The sequence below is a fragment of the Manis javanica genome, chromosome 2, assembly GCF_040802235.1.
Source record: "Manis javanica isolate MJ-LG chromosome 2, MJ_LKY, whole genome shotgun sequence".
In the NCBI taxonomy this organism is placed as follows: Eukaryota; Metazoa; Chordata; class Mammalia; order Pholidota; family Manidae; genus Manis; species Manis javanica.
This window is the reverse complement of record NC_133157.1, coordinates 108,264,347-108,280,776: the sequence shown is the minus strand read 5'-3', so window position 1 is coordinate 108,280,776 and position 16,430 is coordinate 108,264,347. Positions and strand designations below refer to the sequence as shown.

At 41.4% G+C, this 16,430-nt stretch overlaps 2 protein-coding genes across 4 annotated transcripts; both read left to right on the top strand.

The window, feature by feature from the left end:
- Positions 1 to 252: 252 nt before the first annotated feature.
- Positions 253 to 4,133, top strand: COMMD3 (COMM domain containing 3). The gene is made up of 8 exons (XM_017659291.3): positions 253 to 446; positions 1,766 to 1,877; positions 1,983 to 2,046; positions 2,135 to 2,169; positions 2,523 to 2,583; positions 2,660 to 2,716; positions 2,812 to 2,871; positions 3,773 to 4,133. The coding sequence occupies exons 1-8, from the start codon at positions 308 to 310 to the stop codon at positions 3,830 to 3,832; spliced, it is 588 nt and encodes a 195-aa protein (XP_017514780.1). The 5' UTR covers positions 253 to 307; the 3' UTR covers positions 3,833 to 4,133.
- A 1,273-nt stretch (positions 4,134 to 5,406) lies between these two features.
- Positions 5,407 to 14,864, top strand: BMI1 (BMI1 proto-oncogene, polycomb ring finger). Of its 3 annotated transcripts, none has more exons than XM_017659289.3 (10): positions 5,407 to 5,633; positions 10,336 to 10,468; positions 10,814 to 10,910; positions 11,474 to 11,529; positions 11,619 to 11,669; positions 11,833 to 11,941; positions 12,019 to 12,064; positions 12,431 to 12,529; positions 12,878 to 12,958; positions 13,048 to 14,864. In XM_017659289.3, the coding sequence occupies exons 2-10, from the start codon at positions 10,357 to 10,359 to the stop codon at positions 13,375 to 13,377; spliced, it is 981 nt and encodes a 326-aa protein (XP_017514778.1). In that variant the 5' UTR covers positions 5,407 to 5,633; positions 10,336 to 10,356; the 3' UTR covers positions 13,378 to 14,864. The 3 variants fall into 3 exon arrangements, with proteins under 3 accessions (XP_017514778.1, XP_036861907.1, XP_036861906.1); XM_037006012.2 differs by lacking the exon at positions 5,407 to 5,633 and adding an exon at positions 9,568 to 9,592; XM_037006011.2 differs by lacking the exon at positions 5,407 to 5,633 and adding an exon at positions 9,576 to 9,598.
- Positions 14,865 to 16,430: the final 1,566 nt, after the last annotated feature.

The window sequence follows — 16,430 nt, the reverse complement described above, 5'->3', positions numbered from 1 at the left end:
TTAGGTGAACACCGAGTGCAAAAAAAAGCCCCGAGCGCGTCCACAAAATGCCCGGGGCCGCCCCTCTCGCCGAGGCTAGCCAGCTCCCCCGGCTGGCGTATAAGGGCCGAACCGACGCGGCGACGAAGGCGGGCGGTGGGCTGCAGGGGGCGCGGGCCCGGCGCGGGATGAGAGGCCGAAGGGGAGGCCCCGGGCGGGGAGGTCCGCAGCCCGCGCGGCCGGGAGCCGCGTGCGCGCGCGGCCGCATCAGCTGAGCGCGCGGCGCGCGTCACGTGGTGCGCGTGTCGAAGGTCACGGCGCGCTCACAATGGAGCTCTCGGAGTATGTGCAGAAGGGCTTCCAGATGCTGGCTGATCCCGGCTCCTTCGACTCCAACGCTTTCACGCTTCTTCTCCGGGCGGCTTTCCAGAGCCTGCTGGACGCCCAGGCGGACGAGGCAGTGTTAGGTAAGCCTCTCGGCTCTGAGCTGGATCGGCTTGGGTGGAGGGGCGCTCGGAGAAGAGGAGCGAGACCGAGCGAAAGGGGGAAAGCCCCGGGAAGAGGAAGTCTCCGGGCTTTGCCCTTCGCTCCGGACGGAGTGTGAGGATATGGCTCTGTCAGAACCCAGAGTGGACCCTGAGCATTGTTCTATCCCCAGCTGGCACCTGCACAGCGCCAGCTACACGTTCCTGGCCTGATTTCTCATCCCAGTGTCTTTGTTCCTTTGTAAAGCCCTTGTTCGAGTCTCGTTTGTGGCCTAAACATGTAAGGTTTTCAGCCTGGTCTGAGGCTAAGGCTGTTTGACACTTGGACTTCATCGGGGGAGTTCCCTGCCATTCAAGCTTTCAGTGTTAGGCTGGCAAAGGTTTTAAACGATCTGTTTCCAAAGTAATTACTACGGCGAATAGTGTTGACATTTTCCACGTTAGAAAATACCTTACGTTATGATTACTCCAACACTGTGTAGTTAAAAGTGATTTGCACAGGTTCCACGCCTAGAACCTAAAAATAATGGTGAATGTTTTGTTCCGCACTAGTTACCAGGAGGTGAGTGTTTTTTACTTGGTCAGGTCAGTGATTGTAGAGTGCGGCGTCGTTATGGATTGAAGGCATATTTTGAGACAGGTAGCTTTTAGATAATTTTCTTAAATATAAATATCCCAACAATTCAAATTTTTGTGTTTTTTTTTTTTTTTTAGTTCACGAACTAAATACCAAAAAGTATGAAAGTGGAAGTTCTTTAGACGAAAATAGTCATTACCACCTGGGTTAATCTCCAAAAAAGGATGGCTGTCAAAACCTGAAAATATTTTGAATTTATATTCTGAACTTTTGTTCCCCGTTCCCGATGTACTGATGTCCATGGAGCCAGTTATCCTAAAAGCAATCAATCTTTAGAGGGGAAGTTTATTCATTTAAAAATATACACCATGTAAAATATTCATTTTATTTTCCCCTGTATTTATTCCATCCAGCGTTAGAATCACCAGTGTATAGTTGTTTTTGCTTTTCGGATTATGGTGTTTTTTAAAAAGCAGTAAAAAATATTAAGGCAAAATGAAAGAAGGTAATTGAGATCAAGTAACAGCAGAATTACTGATGTTTGCTCTTTATTGTTTTGCCATTGACTTTGTTGCTCATCTCACTTACAATTGCAAATCCTTGAAGTTGAATCCTTTTTGATACCTTGTGAAAGGTTTTTTTTACCAAAATTCAAAAACTTACTGGAAACATGACTATAAAGAATTTATTATCACTGGCATCACTAGCAATTAATTTATTTTAGATCACCCAGACTTGAAACATATAGACCCAGTGGTTTTAAAACATTGTCATGCAGCAGCTGCAACTTACATACTGGAGGCAGGAAAGCAAAGAGCTGACAAATCAACCCTAAGGTACAAGATTTACTTAAATATCATTAATTTTCTTATAGTACCTTTATGATTCCAATTTCAGATTTTAAGATGAGACTAAACTTTGGCTTTTTTCCTCCCCTTTAGCACTTATCTAGAAGACTGTAAATTTGATAGAGAGCGAATAGAACTCTTTTGCACGGAGTACCAGGTTAAAAAATTTTTTTAATTAACAATTACTATTTTTTTCTATTCTGTTTGCAAAGATCTGTTTTCTTTCTTTTCTTTTTCCCCTTCAGAATAATAAGAATTCTCTAGAAATCCTACTGGGAAGGTAGGTACTGTATAAGGTGTCAAGCTGAGCCACTTTTCACCTGTAGGTATGAATGGAGAATGCTGGTGTGAAACAAAACAGGGCAAAAAACAGGAATCTTGACCAAAAGAAAAGGGGCCAAAGGGCAAATGAAACAATTGAAGTTAAGCTAATATTTTTAAAGATAAAGTTCATTGAGATAATTTTTAAATGCTCTTTTGCTATTCAGTACTTGAAAATAAAACCAGCTGTTCTAAATTCAGAATGGATTAAAATTGTGTGTGTAGGGAATGTGTGTGGAAGGTAGACACCTTTCTCGGTAAAGATAAATACTGAAACAGCATTATGTACAAAATTATCATTGTATCTTTCAGTATAGGCAGATCTCTCCCTCATATAATTGATGTTTCTTGGTGTTTGGAATATCAGATAAAGGTAAAGTTTAACTGTTCTTTAGAGGGATTTAGGGAGCTTTTTGAAAAAAGGCTGAAATGTATGTGTTGTGTTTTAGACTAATCAACTTCACAAGATGTACAGACCTGCATACTTGGTGACCTTAAATGTAGAGGTATTTATACATAAGCCCTGTCTAAAAATTAAATGTGTAATGAAAATTTGAATTTCTTTTATTTAAATATAAACAGCATTTTTTTTCTTCCCTAGAACACTGATTCCCAAACCCTCCCAGACATTAGTTTTAGTTGCAACATGGAACAATTACAGGTACAGTATTAGGATCTATGAATGTGCCTATCTTTTCATAGGTGTTTGAGAATTATGTTTATGGAAAGTTCCAAACAAAAATAACCATCTGTCAGTAGATACTGAAGGCTGCTTAAGGATTTACTGGGAAGAGGTCTTCAAAAGCAATATTTTAATGTAGGCTTTACTTTTGAAATTAGATGTTACTAACCGAGAATTGATCTGTATTTGCTGTTCTAAGTTAACTCCTGAAGTGTAGTGTTGAATGTAAATTCCTTATATTGGTGATGAGTTTGTTACAGTAGGGCAAAGGAAAATTAAGAGAATGTCTTTGAAAATGTCCTCTTGGCTTTCAGAAGTTCAGTTAAGCTTTCAAAACAGGATTTTTAAACCGTAGTTTTGAATGATTTTGTAAAGGAGGAAGTATACATAAAATTCTAGAACTGCTTTAGGTTGCCAGTTTAAGACTCGAGAAATTCAAAACTACATTGATAATGGACATGACAACGAATTAATTTCTTACCACTTAAAAAAAGTGAAGATCATTATTGGAAGTTTTGATGTAACTGAATTTCTCCTGTGGAGTCGTTTTAATGTAACAACTAATCAAACTTTAAACTTTCAGAAAATGAGTACAACATAATGTTAGGTAACTTGAGAAATTTAATTCTGATACATCTTTCCTGCTAAGAGGATTTGGTTAGAAGTCATATCACCAATCTGAGGGGAAGTAGCCCATTTGAAGATGAGATATTTTAGAGGAAAACCTTTTAACTGATAGTGGTTTGTCAATGGTTAAAATTCTCGTGCATTTTAGATTTGCTTAGAAGGTGTCTCCCGACTTTTCCTTTGCATTTCTCAAATATGGATAGTTCTTTCTTGTATTTAATCCTAAAATCATGGCATTATATACATCTTTTAGGACTTAGTGGGGAAACTTAAAGATGCTTCAAAAGGCCTGGAAAGAGCAACTCAGTTGTAACTTGTGGAAGTTAACGATCCGCTCGGGTCTAGAGGAAGACCGGCAACACCTTGTCGTCGGGGGAACCATCGTTTATTCCACCTGGATGTCTTCCTTTTCAGTAGAAAAAAATTTTCTTTTTGGATTTATGCCGCTCATCAGTTTTGACATTGTCTTACACTTGTGAAAAGGGTTGAGAGAAAAATTCTACCAAAGTATTTGAATCTTTTGTATTAAGCGTACCTTGATCCCACTTCGATGTTTTTCAAGTCTTATAAAAGTAGACAGTATTACACTCTGAATAAATAAGCTGACAAAAACAGTGGTGAGTTTGGATTTAAGTTTGTGTGTTACTACTTTGAAGACACAGATATGATCAGCGTTAACTTCTAACGATCGCCTTTTCTCTGGATGAAGGTTAACCTCAGTGGGAAAGGATGCGATCCCCGAAGTTTGTGGAAGCTCTAAGGTTTGGGACTGGGGAAGCGGGCACTGCCGCCCCGCGGCGGGAGACGGCCCAACCCGTTACTTGCGCGGGAGGTACGGGGAGGGAGCTCGGCAGCAGCCGGACCCTCGCTCTCCGGGCTCCGAGGCCCAGCCTGGGCGGCCCCCGCACGGTGCCCCTGCGCGCGCGCGCGCGCGCGCCCCACCTCAGCCGCCTCTGGGCGAGGAAGAGGGCCGGCGCGGCCGCGGGGCGACGGAGGCGGGCGCTGTTGTTTCCGCGAGCCCAGCTCGGGCGCAGGTCCCGCGCCGCGGCGCCTTAGTCCGGATCGCAGCCCGCTGGGAAGGCTGGGCTGGGCTGGGGGAGCGCTGGCCGGCGGGAGCCCGTGGACGTGTGCGCCGCGAGCGGAGGCGGGCAGCAGAAAGAAATAAGGGGGGGTGGGGTGGGGTGGGCTGAGCTCCGTGCGGGGCCGAAGCGATGCCCGCGCCGAGAGCAGGGTGGCGCATGGGGCGCTGTGGAGAAATGTCTCCGCAGCAGCGCCGCCGCCGCCGTGCACAACAAGGGGGAGGGGGCCGGGTCGCGCTGCTCCGGGGGTAGGGGGCGGCCGCGGGCCCGACTACACCGACACTAATTCCCAGGCCGCCCTTAAGGAATGAGGGGAGCACGTGACCCGGCGGGGGGGCGGCGGGGAGAGGGGGCGGGCGGACTCTGAGCCATTTTGGAGCTGGTGTCAGTTTCCACTCTGCCTTCAGCGGTGCATTTTTTTTTCCACCCTCCCCTCCCCCTCTTCGTCCTTCCTCCCCTCCCCCCGCCTCTCCGCACGCACACACTAGGCGCCCCCCCACCCGCCCTCCCCCCACAGCAACTTTGAAAAAATAATCGTAGTATTAAAGGCAGAGATTGGGGCGAGACAATGGGGATGTTGGCGAGGGAGCCCCGATCCGGATCAGAAACACCTCCTAGCCCCGCAGAATAATACTGATCGCGCCCCCTCCGCGCGCTCCCTCCCCTGAGTGCGGAGCGGGAGGAGGCGGCGGCGGCGGCGGCGGCCGAGGAGGAGGAGGAGGAGGAGGAGGAGGAGGAGGAGGCCCAGAGGAGGAGGCGTTGGAGGCCGCGGAGGAGGAGGAGGAGGAGGCCGCTGAGGAGGAGGAGGCCGAGGCGGAGGAGGAGGAGGAGGAGGAGGCCGGGCTCCGGAGGCAGCATGAGCCGAGCGCGGCGGCCGCGGCTCCTCTCGGCTGCGCTCGTTGCCCATTGACAGCGGCGTCTGCAGCTCGCTTCAAGATGGCCGCTTGGCTCACATTCATTTTCTGCTGAACGACTTTTAACTTTCATTGTCTTTTCCGCCCGCTTCGATCGCCTCTCGCCGGCTGCTTTTTCCGGGTACGTAGGAGGCAAGGCGCCTCTGGGACGAGGCCGGGGCCGGCGGGGGCCTCGCGGGGCTCGGGCCGGCGCCGCGGGTGGATGGGGAACGGCCCCCCCGCGCCTCTCCCGCGCCGGCCGGGAGGGCGCTGACAGCGTGGGCGCCGAGCCCCGCGCCGCCGCCCGCCGCCCCGCGCGCCGCCTGTCCCCGCGCGCCGCCCGCGCCCGCGAGCGCGCGCCCGCCGCCGCCCGCCGGCTCCTGCGGCGCCGGGACCGACCCGCAGCCCGCGCCGCGCCGCCGCCAGCCGGGCTCGGCGCCGCTCCAGCCGCCGCCCGCTCAACCCGGACGCGCCGCGCGCCGCCCCACGTTTTAGGTCTTTTCTCCCCCGAGCGCCCCTCTACACCCTCGCGACGCACATGGCCCCCGAGAAGGACACTTGTATTTCCAGCCTCTGCGGCTCTCCCGGCCGCGGCGCCCTTTGTTGAGAGGTAGATTTGGATGAAACGGGGACGGGTTCCTGAAATCGGGAGCTGCCCGGGTCAAGTGGCTTCCCTCCTCTCCCGAAGAAAGGGCTTTTGAGGGGTTTAAACATCCAGAGAACTCCCCCATTTTATAGGGACGGGTTATGTGGGGGGCAGCGATCCCGCCGAGGTGAATGTTAGCCTGCAGAGAGCCCAAACAAAAATGTTATTAACTTAAGTTGGAGGGACACTTGTGTGAAATTGGATGGCTTGTAAGATGGCGGTTCCCAGTTGTTTCCAAGGTCTCCCGCATTTGCTTTTAAAAGGGCAAAGTTTTTGAGGTGTTATTTGTTGGGAGTCTTGGATAAATTCTCTAAACATTGCTCGGGACGAGCTCCCAGAGAAGTGGGCATTTTAAATTTGGAGCTTTTTTGGAGTGATGATGGTGACTGGACGTCAGTGTTGCAAGAGGTTTCCTTTCTTTCTTGCCTTCTTTTTTTTCTCTTCTTGTTTCTCCTCCTCGGAGACTACAGTTTTTCTCTCAACCTCTGCTATAGGATGCACTTAGACCCATGACTTAAATCCACTGCGTTTTACAGGTTTTGCTAAATGTCAGCATAGGTCATGTGGTAAAGAGATGCTTTGGAAAAGGAGCACTAAAAAGTTGATTGCATATGTTTACGCAGTTGGGTTTGACAGAGATATAGCATGATCTTTTCCCCAGAGATTTATAGTTAATAATTGGAAGTAAACAAGGAGACTTTGATCATTCCCAATTGCAATAAAAGGATTTAGTGGGCTTAGTAGTCACGGTTCAATATTTGAAAGAGAAGCATGTATTAAGCATGCAAAATTCTGGGCATATTTATCCAAATCCAAGGAAGTGTAGGATGGTGGTACCTAGAATATTATGAATAGCTCAACCTATATTTTATAGGAACCTTAATCCCCAAGTTCTGGAAACACATTATAAGCTACACCAAAGACTTAAAACTTACGGATGCAAATTATTGACACTATATACTAACTTACGAGGCTACGTTAGCATTTGAGTTTTATTTCAACTAGACTGATTAGAAAGAATCCTGTAGTGGTTCATTTTATGAGCAACTTTATAAATTTTTTATTACTTGAGTTCATTTCCATACATCTGCCCCAAAGTGCAGAGGTGTTTGAAATAACTTACATGTGCAAATCACACACTAACAGTATCTTTAAATCCATATAAAAGTTACTGTGTATGTCAGTGTGTATACATACAGTTTTCTAAGAAAATTGAGCATTTAATTGTACTTGATAAATCGATTAATACTGTACTACCAAGTACTTGGATGTGCATTAAGTGCCCAAATAGGCAAAATTTTTCCTAGGAGGCAAGTTAACCCCAACTTTACCTGTACTTGTATTGGGCTGTGAGCCTCAACTGGGGTTATGGAGTTCATTTGCATTTCTTAGATTGCAATAGTCATGCTGATTGTTAACATAAAAACTTGCTTCTGTTTTTCTTCATTTTGACATTACTGGTGGTAGGCCTACAACTAAAATGGCAGCCCCAACTGAGTATGTTATAATGGCAAGTTTTAACAATTGAGTAATTTTACCATTGTACGTTTGGTGCATTTTTGCTGGCCTAACTGGCAGTTTCAGTGCTGGAACCTAGAAGATTTTCATTTTTAAGGTGCAAGTGATTGTTTCTTAAACCTTATCAAACATGTCAAACCTTTTGGAAATCTTCATTAGGTTGCCAGTATTTTCAAATGGTATAAAAAGATAAAGAACTGATTTTTGTGTAAGTAACAAAGTGATATTTACTAGCATTATAAAGGGTAATAGGATTATGACAAATTCTTGTTAACTGAGGGAGAGGAGTTGTGTGAATTAATAAGGTGAATTTGAAAGGGTTTTGCTCAAGTATATGTGACTTAAGTGTTCAAAGCCAACAGTAGATAACTCCCCACTGAGGTTTGATTGTTCTCTGTGTTAATACTTGTGTTTTGTCTGATGTTGGTTTTCTGTAAAAGAGAAATAAAGGCAGCTATTTTTGTTGAAGCGCCTTCCTAAACCTCATAATTGGTGGGTGGCACTAGTGTGATATGTTTTCACCAGGAGATAGAAGTATCACCTGGCCAACCATCTTTCTAGGAAAGATCCTGAGGTTTCACCAGGAGAGTTTCCTTTAAGAACTAAGAAGGCTTGTAGAAGGCTTGTCTTTAATCTTAAAGTACAATGGATTTAAATATTGCTACTCTTTAGTGACACTGGTCCACCCACAACTCCTCTGTAACCTTACTTAGATTTGTATTAGCAATATGTTGACAATATTATTTCAAAAAAGTAATCCAGAGATAACTGAGGAGTCACACATGAAATTTTCTGGGTGAAATCGCTGATGGCCACTGTGGTGACTTTCATAAAAGAGGCTTTGTTTTGTTTTCACCGTTTTTTTTTTTTTTTTTTTTAGTACTCTAAAGCTTTTAGCTTCAGCTATTGAAGTATGTTGATTGGTATTTCCCTCTTCTGCATTAAAAATTCCCTAACAATTAAAACTTCAGATGCATCTTCAAGTTTCAAAAGTTCCTGGATTTCTATTCAAGGCATCTTTGAGAAGGTATTCAGGGCAGGAGCTTAGTCTTATTTCAGGTTTTGAAATGAATGAGGTGGGGGGTAAGAAATGTATTTTTCAAGAATACTACACGAAGTAATTTACTTCCTTGATTATCTGTTGGTTCCCCCGTGACTTTTCTATAATACACGATATCTTCTTTGAATATCATTTCATCGCGTTGGGGGTGTGTATGGACGTTAGGCTGAGAAAGAAAGTTTTTCTCTCCTAGTTGCTCTGGGTTGACAAGGTGTTGATTTAGCGTTGGGAATGGGCTGGTCACATGCTTCTCTACATATTATCACCATCGTACCGATTAGTTTCTCTTGCCTCCAGTATAGTTCAGATAGAGCACAGGGCTTTGCCTCCTCCACGTCTTGTAAAACACATTTCACTTTTCAGCCCTTCCAAAACTTTGCATCGCTCCTCTATCTACAGGAGAATTTCGTATTAGAGAAGAAAGCTTTAAAGAGGTTCTGTCCAATAAACATTTCTGCAGTTTGAGCCCTGAGGGTTTCGGACTAAGTGCACAGTTGGCAATTCTCAAAAGATCCCTTCGTGAAATTTTTGTCCTAGTGATTGCTAACAGAAAAGACCGAGTCAAGATCTCAAAGAAGCTCTTCGCACCGAGTCGACTTGGAGAGGCCCCCAAGAGCGTCCGAAATGGCCGGGAGTGCGGTTTGCATTTTCCTTCACCACTCGGACGCTCCGGGTCCCCAGGCTGCCACCCAGTCGCCGCGGGCCTCGCGTGGCCGCCCCACCCCCGCGTCGGCGCCCGCACACACCCTGCCCCCTCCGGCCCCGCCCCCGCGCCGGCCCCGCCCCCGCCCCCGCGGCCGGCCGCCCCGCACGCCTACCGAAAGCGCCGGCTGGGCCCAGCTCCGCGCGGAGTTGCCGCGGTGGCCGGATGCCAAGTGTAAGTGTAAGTTGCTATGGAAACCCCGACGGAGGCCAGTTCCCAATCCGGAGCCAGACGGAGCCGCGGGCGCAGCCGGATCCGCCCCTTGCATCCCGGCCCCCGGGCGTCCGGGCGTCCGCGCGTTCAGGCCCCAGCCCTAGGCCGACTGGAGGTGCTTCTCCCGCGGCCCCAGCACCCGGCTCCGGAAATGCCAGGGATGCAGATAGAGCAGAACTTGTTTTCCTTTTGTATCGCGTAAAAACGTGCCAGGTTTTGGTTGCTGGAACCGCCTAAAACAACAACCACTGGGAAGCCAGGGCATGCTCCCAGATTTTCGATTGAAGATCCATGAGGAAGTTTTACAATAAATTTGGAGACCTGAAACAGGCCCTAGCGGTTGGAAATACTTATGGGGACTGTGTGGCTTCTGCAGGAGCTGTGGGGCTGCTAGGCTGGAAGACAAATGGGAGAAATACACCCGAATACTCTCAACTCCCAGCCCCCACCCCAGACCTTCTCTTCTGCCTCCTGGTGTGACCGGGAGGGACCAGAAGTTACTTTAGTTGGATCCTTTTCACCATTTCAGTAGCATTGATTCAGGTCTGAAGTAAATCCCTTCTTGGGAAAACGTTGGAACAGCCTAGCTGTACAGTGTTAAAAGAGTTTCATAAACTCTATTTCAGAGTATACGATTACCAGGAGTTAGAAATAATTTCAATTCACTTTCTGTGAATTATGGCCAGTATTTCCCTCTTTTGCAGGATCTTTTGTATCAAGCAGAAATGCATCGAACAACCAGAATCAAGATCACTGAGCTAAATCCCCACTTAATGTGTGTGCTCTGTGGAGGGTACTTCATTGATGCCACAACCATAATAGAATGCCTACATTCCTGTAAGTACAAAGTTATAGACCTTTTTTGTGTCGTGTATATTTAACTTTTCCTTCTGAAATTTGAAAACTATACAGCTCCTGCATTGAGAATGTTGGTACAAAGTGACCGAGTCATTTTCTTATCTTGCAATTTAGCCACTTTTTGTAGTACATATTTATTAAAATGCTGTGCCAGTACGAGTATGCAATGTATAAGCGTTCTCAAGATACTGAGTTAGTTTAATTGGAAATACCTTTTGGCGTTTACCATTTTGCTCCTGTTCTCCATTTCTGACGCTAATTTTATGCTTAGCATCAGATTTCTAAAGTTTTTTTTAAATAAAACCTTTGTGTTTCTACTTCTAGTCTGTAAAACGTGTATTGTGCGTTACCTGGAGACCAGCAAGTATTGTCCTATCTGTGATGTACAAGTTCACAAAACTAGACCACTACTGAATATAAGGTAAGAAAATGTTTAAAATCGTTGTATCGAATTATTGGAGTTGAATAATTTAGTGAAGGGTACCCAATTTTTCCACAGAATTTACCCTTGAATGCCTACCTAATGTGTAGCCCTTCATTTCTTGCCATTTTAACGTCTAACCTTTAAAAAAGTTATTATTCAAGGGATTTTAAAGCTTTTTAAAATCAATTTTAAAATACTACATTAGTTCTCCATTTTTACATTATTTTATTGCCTTCATGACAGGCAAGAGTGAATGTGTTTAAAGTGCTTCCATTTTCTCTTTATTCTCCTTCATTTTAGCTTATTTAGTAACTTGAAAGGCACACTTGACTCAGTGAAATGTGAAGAATTTATTGGTAAATATAAAATATTTTTCTGATTTAAAAGGATGTACTACATAAAAAACTTGTTTTCTCATAATTGTTACTTTGATGTAATTGTAGACACTGTCTCAATCAAGTAAAATACTATAGCACAAAAAAACCAGAATCCATAATGTTATGAACATTTAAAATTTTTGCCATATTAATTGATAGTTTCCTTTTCCAATTCTTTTTCAGGTCAGATAAAACTCTTCAAGATATTGTATACAAATTAGTTCCAGGGCTTTTCAAAAGTGAGTGTCTTGCTTACAAATAAATTTTAAGAAAGTACTTACTATTTTACCTATTATTTCAAATGTTTGTCCTTTGTTTCCTCCTTTAGATGAAATGAAGAGAAGAAGGGATTTTTATGCAGCTCATCCTTCAGCTGATGGTAAACTCTTTGTTAAGGGAAAGACATTTTATTTAGAGGGAGAACTTACTATCTGTAATTGATTAAAATTGAATTTAATCTAAAATACCACTTCAGTTCTCCTATATATAATATTTTAATTAAATATTTGACTTAAAAACTGAATTTGAAAATGTCTTTATAGCTGCCAATGGCTCTAATGAAGATAGAGGAGAAGTTGCAGATGAAGATAAGAGAATTATAACTGATGACGAGATCATAAGCTTATCCATTGAATTCTTTGACCAGAACAGGTAAAATCTTTAGGACAAACATAAGTTAGTATGTTTATTAGATACATTCTTCCACTAACAAATTACCTCTGTCTTAGATTGGATCGGAAAGTAAACAAAGACAAGGAGAAATCTAAGGAGGAGGTATGTCACATTCACAAAAACATATAGAGGAAACATTGTTTGGATTCTAGATTTTATGAAGGTGTATGTTGCCCTTTAAAGTACTCTAGGGTCAGGTGATGCTGTCAAATACAAGAAAATTGTCATGTTTGATGTTTAGGAGTGATCTGTATGTGATGGTAGGTAGAGGTTATTTTATATGATTACTATTAAATATTTTAAATAATCAGTGTTTAAACATTGATATATTTAAAAATTTCCTTATATCAGTAATCTATTCATCTATCTAATGAAATTTATGAATCAAAGTACAGTTGAGATTTTAATCACATTCCAGTTTTGGTATTAGAAACATATCATATTCAGGTTTTCTAAATGTATTCTCAGGTGAATGATAAAAGATATTTACGATGCCCGGCAGCAATGACTGTGATGCACCTAAGAAAGTTTCTCAGAAGTAAAATGGACATACCTAATACTTTCCAGGTACTTCCTTACAGTCTTCATGCATTTTATGAAGCCCTCTTTTTAACACAATGGCTTTTTTTCTTTTTGGATTACGAATCCTAAAAGGAACAGAAACTTTTTTTTAACTTAGCACTGAATTTGGAAATATCTCTTAAAATGTTTGTTATGAATTCTGTTTTAAGCTATGAAAACAATCACTTAATAATTTCAAGAACTGTTTTTCCTCATTTGAAGTTTCCTTCTTTGTCCAAATGTTTGAAGAAAATATTTTTTTCAACATTTTTGGGCTATACTTAGATGACTAAAATGTCTAGATTTATTTTTGATCTTTGTGCTACTTAATGATTGAAATATTAATTTTAATAGATTGATGTCATGTATGAAGAGGAGCCTTTAAAGGATTACTATACACTAATGGATATTGCCTACATTTATACCTGGAGAAGGGTAAGTAGCATCTCTAATATTTGCAGATTATTGTGGTAAACTATTTAAAGAGCTAAGACTGATTTTTGTTTTTACTTTTAACTTGGTAGAATGGCCCACTTCCTTTGAAATACAGAGTTCGACCTACTTGTAAAAGAATGAAAATCAGTCACCAGAGAGATGGACTGACAAATGCTGGAGAACTGGAAAGTGACTCTGGGAGTGACAAGGCCAACAGCCCAGCAGGAGGTATCCCCTCCACCTCTTCCTGTTTGCCGAGCCCCAGTACTCCAGTTCAGTCTCCTCATCCTCAGTTTCCTCACATTTCCAGTACTATGAATGGAACCAGCAACAGCCCCAGTGGTAACCACCAATCTTCCTTTGCCAATAGACCTCGAAAATCGTCAGTAAATGGGTCGTCAGCAACTTCATCTGGTTGATACCTGGGACTGTTAAGGAAAGAAATTTTAAATCCCTGATTTATATAGATATCTTCATGCCGTTACAGCTTTATAGATGCTAATACATGTGACTATCGTCCAACTTGCTTTCTTTTGTAGTGACGTTAAATTTGGATATAAAAGATGGACTAGATGTGATATTCATGTGGACGTTAATTGAAAAGAAAGATTGTTCCTATTGGTTTCTGAGAAGGCAGGCAGGATTTTTTTTCTGTGTGTTAGGAAAAGATGTGAAATGGTTTCTGTGACCATTGTTTGGATTTGAAAATACTCTGCAGTGGATATAAACATTGGGCCATTGTTTGTTAATCTCAACTAATACCTACATTATATTCTCCTTGATTGTTCTTGTTATTATGCTGTTTTGTGAACCTGTAGAAAACAAGTGCTTTTTATCTTGAAATTCAACAAACAGAAAGAACATGCATAGAATAATGCATTCTATGTAGCCATGTCACTGTGAATAACGATTTCTTGCATATTTAGCCATTTTGATTCCTGTGATTTTTAATTCTGTTGCTACACAAAACCGATCAAAGGAAAGTAAACTTCAGTTTTACAATCTGTATGCCTAAAAGCGGGTACTACCGTTTATTTTACTGACTTGTTTAAATGATTCGCTTTTGTAAGAATCAGATGGCATTATGCTTGTTGTACAATGCCATATTGGTATATGACATAACAGGAAACAGTATTGTATGATATATTTATAAATACTATAAAGAAAATAATTGTGTTTCATCCATTCAGAAATGGTTGTTGAAATTCTCCCAACCGGTTCGGCCTTTGCAGATACTCTGAACCTTATTAGCATAGATATTTTTAATATGAATATCTAATCCTAAATTCTGTTTTAGTGGAAGCAATTGGCAAATCAAAATGACTTTCTCTAGTAATATATATTTACTTTGAAAGTTAATTATTGCAGTAAAGAAAAACTTAACTAAGGAATTTGGAAATAGTGTCTTCATTTCCCATTCTTACAATGTTATTAATATGTTTTTAAAATTATATTGACCACTATAATTCTAAAACAAAATTTTAAAGTCACAAATTGCTGGAAGAAGGTATTTTATGTAAAATTATTTTAATATGTGTTAGAGCAGTAATTTCAAATTTGAGTTGCTTTTACAGTTATGAACAATGGCATATGCCCTCTATCTCTAATGTCTGGAAATAGAAGCGATTCATTTTGAGTTTCTAAGATATTTTCAAATAGAGTGAGCATGTAGAACTTCAAATATGAATAGCCCCAACAATTTTTCAGTTCGTGTTTTGCTTTGGTCGAACTTGGTGTGTGTTCATCACCCATCAGTTATTTGTGAGGGTGTTTATTATATATAAATATTGTTTCATGTTTGTATGGGAAAATCGTAGCTAAACATTTCATTGTCCCCAGTCTGCAAAAGAAGCACAATTTTATTGCTTTGTCTTGCTTATAGTCATTAAATCATTACTTTGACATATATTGCTGTTACTTCTGCTTTCTTTAAACATACAGTAAATGAAGTTTTATGGAACCACAAAATACATTTATTTTTATTTTGACCTAAATTTGTACAGTCCCATTGTAAGTGTTGTTTCTAATTATAGATGTAAAATTAAATTTCATTTGTAATTGGAAAATCCAATAAAAAGGATATTCATTTAGAAAATAGCTTAGACTTTAATAAAAATTTGATACGAAAAGCACAATGTGCAGAAATTTTGAAAACCCTATTGTGCATTACAGCAGGTAAAAGCTAAAGAGAATCCATCGCTGTCTTAAATAGTGATGTTGCTAAGAAGTACATGCTTTGTTGTATAATTGCTTGAAAGTCCAATTGAAAGATGTATCTGTTTATTTACAATCTTTGAAGTAAAAGTTACCCATGTTTGCCAATTTGGGTGAATTTAACTCATTTTTATAGGCTTTTCTCAAGTTTTTTATGATGCTATTTATGACAAAGACAAGTTAGTTCATAGAAGTTTCAAGTGATATTTTTACTTTGAATGATCATGTATGTAAAGAAAGTATTTTTTCAAAGGCTATATAAAAACTTAAAATGCTAGTGGACTGTCATTTGACTTAAGCGAAACCAAGTTGTAAGGTGAACATGGAACTCAAAAGACTTTACATCTCAACCTTTGTGTGGTGGACTTAGTTTTGAAATTACTTATTAAAATATAAGATACTGCGTTTATGGCTTACTTAACACTATTTTACCATACTTGAAAACATGTCCATTTATTTTATTTGAATGAGAATTTTGTTTCCCTCCTCAGTTTGAAAATGCTTGAGTTAAAGAATATTTCAGTTAAAATTTCTGTCTTTTAATAAAACAGAAGAAAGGTTATAATGTTCTGCCTTCTCCCATAATCAGCCATTTCAGTCCTGACAGGATTTGAAACGTTTGCTAAACTACCACTTTAATAAAGTTTCACCCTTATGAAAACCCATATCAAATCTAACTTTGTAACTTCTGGCAATAAAAAGGTACATGAAATGTGGGCTTTAAGTTTACCTTTTGCTTCTGAAAAGTACTCCAGGACTCTTTACCACAGTTAGTAGTAACAAAATATTCCACAGAAAATGCCTAAATTGATTTCACAGATTTTTAGCTTAAATGCCAAAAAAAAAAAAAAGCTGGTTGCTGTTGTGTAAATAGTGATCTATCTTGCTCTGCACATGCATACTTTTGCAAGTACTTTTTCCTTTTAAAATTGCCGGTTGTTAATTGCACTGAGTTGAAAAAAAGAGTTGCCCTTCAGCTGACTTAATCTGTCAACCATATTGCTTTGTTTCCATATCCATTTGTGCAAATGTTAGGATCTCGGGAAGTACAATTCAACAGGAGAGTTAAGTTGAAAGGGGCTTCCTTCATTCCTTTCTCTTAACTCTTCAACCAGTATTTGGAGTTGCGGTTAACTTGTGAAGTTTTTCGGTGATATACACGTTGTATATAGATCCGTCAAGATTGTTTCTTATTAAATTTTCATAGGAACTTAGTAGGAACTCGTGTGAAATACTACCTGCACTGGACAGTAGAAAT